The sequence below is a fragment of the Engraulis encrasicolus genome, unplaced genomic scaffold (assembly GCF_034702125.1).
Source record: "Engraulis encrasicolus isolate BLACKSEA-1 unplaced genomic scaffold, IST_EnEncr_1.0 scaffold_562_np1212, whole genome shotgun sequence".
In the NCBI taxonomy this organism is placed as follows: Eukaryota; Metazoa; Chordata; class Actinopteri; order Clupeiformes; family Engraulidae; genus Engraulis; species Engraulis encrasicolus.
In genome coordinates this window covers 21,691-28,152 of record NW_026945876.1, presented here as the reverse complement: position 1 = coordinate 28,152, position 6,462 = coordinate 21,691, and the positions used below count along the sequence as shown (strand labels likewise).

The 6,462-nt window shown below is 41.0% G+C and overlaps 1 protein-coding gene across 1 annotated transcript; it reads left to right on the top strand.

The window, feature by feature from the left end:
* The first annotated feature begins 47 nt into the window (after positions 1 to 47).
* On the top strand, positions 48 to 3,767 carry LOC134444426 (uncharacterized). The gene is made up of 6 exons (XM_063193741.1): positions 48 to 808; positions 1,056 to 1,222; positions 1,402 to 1,539; positions 1,641 to 1,665; positions 3,044 to 3,164; positions 3,474 to 3,767. The coding sequence occupies exons 1-6, from the start codon at positions 715 to 717 to the stop codon at positions 3,547 to 3,549; spliced, it is 621 nt and encodes a 206-aa protein (XP_063049811.1). The 5' UTR covers positions 48 to 714; the 3' UTR covers positions 3,550 to 3,767.
* Positions 3,768 to 6,462: the final 2,695 nt, after the last annotated feature.

Here is a 6,462-nt window from a genome sequence, read left to right as displayed (position 1 = left end):
ATAAATAAATAACCCCACACACATGGTAGTAAGGTGTCCTCCTGGTATTCACATGTTGGAATGTGGTCACTATAACTGACAGGCCAATGAGCCTGGATCTTTATTGCCATATGTTGTACAGAGTCGATTGTGCATATCACATCTAAGAGCTAGCCGTTTGTGGGATCTTTGTTAGACCTTGTTCTATCAAGAGTGTGGATATAATTGCATTTGCCTTTCCACATCTTGAAAGTGTGTCACATGTCAAAACATATAGCTTAGTCCTGTCAAAACATCTAGAATTGACAAAGATAGCTGTTTTGACAGGAAACAGGGCTCAGGAAATTATCTGGTTACGCTCAATTATCATCACATGGTGCATTATACATCCCAATAGGATAAGTGTCTCAACTTACCCCACCTCTAATGGCTCATCTTACCCCATTGCCAAAACTATGAAAATAAATGCTTCTAAAATGATTAGAAAAGAACAAAAAAAAGACATGGCTATAGGCCTACATGGCATTCATTTAAAGAGCAAAAACACATTTCACAAATGCCGCTCTCGGCATGTCCTTCTCTTTTTCACAGGTCTCAGAAATGTTTTACACCACCTTGTGGTGATTATGATGAAATGTATTTAGAACTACTACTGTATACTGCTGGAAAGGTTGCCTCATTTAGGCGGAGTTTGCCATGTGAGTGACCACACACACAGGCCACTGAGCTCAGGCGATGCGCCACTCTACGAGGAAGGGCCTATCGCTCTCGGCTATGCCACAAACAAGGTCGTCAGAGGATATGAGCGCTACAACCACCACCAGAACAGGTAGGAAAAGCGATACATTTGCCTCCTGTTGCGCTGTTCCGAGCTTTCAACAATTCACGCGTTGTATTTCATGGTTCTTGTAGGCAGTAGCGGCGCGGCATAAATAGCCTATAGCGTATAACCAGATGAATGTTCAGTCATGCATGTTGTTATTAACTACATCGTTTGAATGAAGAAAAAAATGCACCGCCATTGTGTTTCTTTTTGGTATAGCCTACTCACGCGCGTGTGTCTGTTTGTGTTACAGCTTTGAAGGTGTTGTGTTTCGTTATCTGTACATTTTCATACGCCGAGGCATCACTGTGCGTGTGTGGCGAGAAGCAACAGGCGGGCGGCTCGCTCGTCTGTGATATTGACCCCACTATCTCTGACATACTTCAAAAGTCATTGTGTGATGGGCAGCTCATCATTGATGTAGGCTAAGTATCGATTTCACTACATCTCCAGCACATTTTCACATGTACACTTAGTTTTCTAAGCGATCCGTCTTCAACGATTATTTGACAGTATTTTCCTATAGCCTCCCTAGCCTATTTAGACGCACGCATGCAGACGGGAGGTGTAGCCTATTCTAAAACGATGTTTTTCTGTAGGGGAAGGTGGGGGTTCAGTATGGGCACGGCAGGATGGAAAACTTCACAGACCCAGTGAAGTCAGCGTCTGTCTACAGGTTCACGGTCGACGAGTCACCAGCCTATGCCTACATCATCGCCGAAAGTGTTCAGGACGAGGTAGGTCTATTCTGTTTGTTTTTTTTTTTCAATAGAGATCATGAAAACAACTCGATCGACAACGGTCTAATTCTTTATCTATCCTATTATTATTTTCGCAGATTTTCATCAATGAAACTTGCACTTGTAAGTAGCCTACACTATGTTTTGTGTATCTGTGGGATGCGTAGACTAGGCTTTTTTCGTTCAGTGGGGAAATAGGGAAACCTCTTGTAGGCTAGGTCTAGCCAGGTCCAGCTGGGTGAACAAAAATGCATAGGCCTCCAAGATAATATAGGAAAATGCTCGTGAGGTGCAACCCAGGCTCGTGCTATTTTCGAAAACAGTAATTTGTTGTTTTTCGAAGACTAATACAAAGAAAATACATTGTGTAAGTATCGTGTAGCCACCATTTTGTGTAATAAGTAGGCCTATCGGGTAAGCCACCATACTTAGGCTAGTTTTTCCATATTATTCTTCCCATCCAAATTCACAGCCAATAACATCGAAAAAGAGCAAGTATGCACTCTTGCATATGTCTTGCCATACCAAAACACAAGAAACAAATAACAAACTCACCAGTTCAATGGCCAAAAGCCACGAAACTTTGTAGGCTACGTGATCAACTGCCATGGAGAAGTGAAAGTGAAACCAACCAAGGACACTTTGGGCGCGCTCTAAGTGTCACGTGATGTTCAGATAGAGCGTTCATGTAGAGTTCAGATAGAGCGTTTTGGCTCCCTCTGTCGGCTTCTGGGTAGCAGAGAGTAACAGTGACACCGTGTTGAATGTTTTTCTCTGTTTTGGGCCAACATGCTGTAAGTGAACAAAATCAATGTACAGTAATCACTAATAGTCCTGTAAGAAGGCCTATATCATTTGTAGGCCTGTATCATGTTTTTGTTTCCAGTTTACCCTAGGCTATTGTCACTGTGGTAGGCTGCACATTGTCCCCAACCAGTTACCTTCAGTTACCCTTTACAATGTTTAGGATTTTTTATTATTATTAGGCCTATTTTATTGTTATTTCCATTTTTCTCTTAAACCCTAACTTAAAGGGACACTGTGCAGGAAATGGTCAAAAAGGTACTGCAACTATGCTGCTCATTGAAACTGGGCTGCCTATTGCCAAATTTGATCTTTACATGAGAGTTTACTTAGTAATTAACACATATTTTCTAGTATGGTCCAAGTAGAGTCATTTTTGCAGCTAAAAATGGCTATTTTTGGAAATTCAAGATGGCGCACCATGGAGAAGATCCCCCTTTTCATGTATGAAAAAAGCACATTTTCCAGTCATAATGAATACTTAGAATTTGACGGTGGTGGTAAGTATTCATGAAAAAGGTAACATTAGTGAATGGGCAGCATGAATTCTGGAAATAAACAACTAAACATTTCACACAGTGTCCCTTAACATCAGTTCCTGTCCAGGGACTGTAATGATGAAAATTGACCTTGGCTGTAATCTGGCTCAATTGAAGGCTATGTTGTGTATACAATTAAATCAAGCTATATTTTCCAGATCTTCAAACTGATCAAGATGACCCTGTTCCTCAGGGCAGGCATCACATTATCACTGTGACGGTGACTTTGGCTTTCTTCACTCTGGCGATCATCATCATCATCATCACCATTGCACTGCGGTAGGCATAAAACTAGTAGGCCTATCTCAAATACAATCATAGACTTTGTGCCAGTCATGGTGTGTCTTTTCTATCAACTGCTATAAGAACGCTCTATGGCAATTTAGAGCCAAGATATGCTGTATTTAATATATATATATATATATATATAGAGTACATGTTTTTTCAAGTATAGGTCTAGTTCTATGTAGGCTACTGTATGTATATGTATTGCCTTAATGTACTGTATAAGTGTTGCAAATGAGGCAGTGCCTGGTTAAGCCTACACAAATTTCCAAGTTTGACACTATCTGTATGTCTTCACAACAGGAAGAAGTGCATGTTCTCTTCCCGCAGAGGGCATAACGAGTCCAGTTTCATCTGCTGCAAGCTCCAGACTGTCTGAGGGTCGATAGAGTTGCGTGGTCAAACTGTTTCTAGATTTCTGGGATCATCAGGAACTGTTGGAAAGCCAGAGCTGTGTATGTATATCCTCAAACTGTAATGGTTTTAAACAGCTGCTTCACCTTTTGTTATGTACTGCCATATTTGATATTTTGATATGTACAGTCATTAAATTGGATATTGATGTCCTTATTATCCTCTTGTGAATGCCTTATTTGTCCCACCCGTTCATGTATTATCCACACCATATCAACACCACTAGGCTACTGTACAGTCTACAGTAGTGTACAGCACTTGTTACTTCCCTTGCTTATTAGGTGGTGAAGCCCATTTTGTTATCCAGAATGCATATATGTGTAACAATGTAAATAATAATGTAATAATGTATAGTCTGGTGTTATTATAATAGGCAATGTATGTCACTGAGCAGAACTAAACAAATAGACAAAAATTGGAATCAACATGAACCGTATACTGTAGTATAAGCACAGCGTGCAGCAGACTCGCCTGATGTCCACATCAAGTTAGACATCATATTGGCAGCCGAACCCCCAGCATGTTACTGGAGTGACAGAATGACATCACTGAGCTATTATGTCAAATGTGTGGTTGATTGCCACCGTGCTGTATGTGTACAGGAACTATGGAGTACATAAATAGGGCAATAAACCGAATAAAAGGCTCCAGGTCCACAAGGAGTGCATTACAATACATGAATCAATAAATACAATACATGAGCACAGCACACACATATAATGAATTCAGAAAACTAGTCACAGCAATTATACCAGTGTTTCCAGATCATAGCTGTATACCTAAGAGAGCTACGACCTGGGTCTACACACACACACACACACACACACACACACACACAAAAGACTATTGTACAAAATAAATTGTTTTCCTGTATTAAGAGATACTCAGTGTAAGTTGAAGTCCTGGGTGATAGTCCTAGTTTAAGAGTACCTCATTATAAGTAAAAGCAGCAGTAGTAGCAGCAGTCTCCTGCCAGGGGCGGAGCTATAGGGTGGCAAACAAGACATTTGCTCCTGTGCCCAGGTCCCTCCTGAATTTGTGTTGGGGGCCCTATTTTGACCATGGCATGGCCATGGCAGGGCCATGCGTGCAATTGTTCTGCTACTGACTACTGATAACACAATAATGACTTGCCATAATTTCAGCTATCCACCAGATGGCGCCAAGGCATAATTTGCCCTGTGTATGCAGTTACGTAAGAACCAGTAATGTCACTCAAGGTAGATCTCACATTTTTCAGTTGTCAATGTAAAATAAATTTAAATTACAATTGAAATAAAAGTGTAATAATCATTATGAGCCAAAAGTCCACTCTACCAGATTTGTCACATACTGTAACTGGATCTCACGAATCTCATCAGTCATATTAGGTTCTGTTGTCCACCTTTTTACAATGGCAAGCTTTTTACATAGCACAAAAATTATATATGTAATATAATGAAGTTATATTTTCAGGACAAAGGACCTAGTGAAGGTGAGGTCTGCTTTAAAGGTGGCCGGTATGGCCCGTAGCCTAGAGCAGTGGTTCCCAACCTATGGGTCGGGACCCCCCTTATGGGTCACCAAAGATCCACAGGGGGTCGCGGAGCCCTCTTGATTTTAAGGGGTTTCGTTTGAAATACACGTATATAAAGCCCATGTTGAATAAATTACAAAGCATTTAACTAATAAATGCATAGAAGCAGCAAATTGTAAGTGCTTCATTAAACATTTAGGCTATTCTATATTTGACCTAAGACGAATTGAGGAATAAAATAAATAAAATTAGTTTTCGCAGGAAACAGAGGGCATCTTGTGACTCGTCTCGTGCGGGCGCTCGCGTGGTTGGGTCACCAAAGCTTACAATAGTAAAAACATGGGTCCCTGAAGAAAAAGGTTGGGAACCACTGGCCTAGAGGACTTTGAAGTGCCCTTGAATGAAAAAGGTTCCTCAGGTTTACAGGAATAGAACATCCCTGACTGCAAACTGAAAACTTCTGCCATGTTTTCTTGACTAAAAATATATTGCTAATATTTTGTATGAACGGCAATTTACTGATACAAAGCACACAAGAACTGCATAGACTGCATAGGCTTGAGGAATGTTCCATTAGTTACTCTATACTGGCACTTAGGCTGTTTACATGCTTAATGATATTCTTAAAAACACTGGTTTTGGCCACCTGTTTGTACGTTCGGTAAACAGAGTTTTAGAATGCTCATTTCAAAACTCCAGGGCTACAACGCACCTATCACAATAGAGATTTTATTTTCATCCATGTCGTGTTTATACGTAAAAGGATAATTAAAAAAAAAATCAGCATTTAAAAATATCCGAATACATGTACAGTAATCAGTACCATAGAGGCAAAAGGAGACTCTGCCACTTTACTGTAATTTATCAAAACAAAAAGTTGGTATTATCCAAGGGAAGAGGTAAGAGGATGTCTAATATTTGTGTGCGTGCGTGTGCGTGTGCGTGTGCGTGTGTGAGAGAGAGAGAGAGAGAGAGAGAGAGAGAGAGAGAGAGGAGAGAGAGAGAGAGAGAGAGAGAGAGAGAGAGAGAGAGACAGACAGACAGACAGACAGAGAGACGAAGACAGACAAAGTTTGAGAGTGAGTGCAGTCCACCACCACCACCAGGTGGAGCACTGCTTGTGCCTATTGTGTGTGTGTGTGTGTGTGTGTGTGTGTGTGTGTGTGTGTGTGTGTGTGTGTGTGTGTGTGTGTGTGTGTGTTTGTGTGTGTGTGTGTGTGTGTAGATAGGTAGGTAGGTAGATCTAGATAGGTAGGCAACACTCAGGCACACTGCACTCAGCGATATTTACATGCCTCTGCAGACCATGCATGACTGAATATGCACAAGACTCTTTGCTTGAAATGTGCGAAGCTAGCCTGT

Bases quoted from the DNA above. Each gene is read 5' to 3' on its own strand.
- LOC134444426 (XM_063193741.1), top strand. From the start codon at position 715: ATGCGCCACTCTACGAGGAAGGGCCTATCGCTCTCGGCTATGCCACAA. The intron at 1,540-1,640 runs GTAGGTCTATTC...TTATTTTCGCAG, and splicing joins CCGAAAGTGTTCAGGACGAG to ATTTTCATCAATGAAACTTG. The intron at 3,165-3,473 runs GTAGGCATAAAA...TCTTCACAACAG, and splicing joins ATCATCACCATTGCACTGCG to GAAGAAGTGCATGTTCTCTT.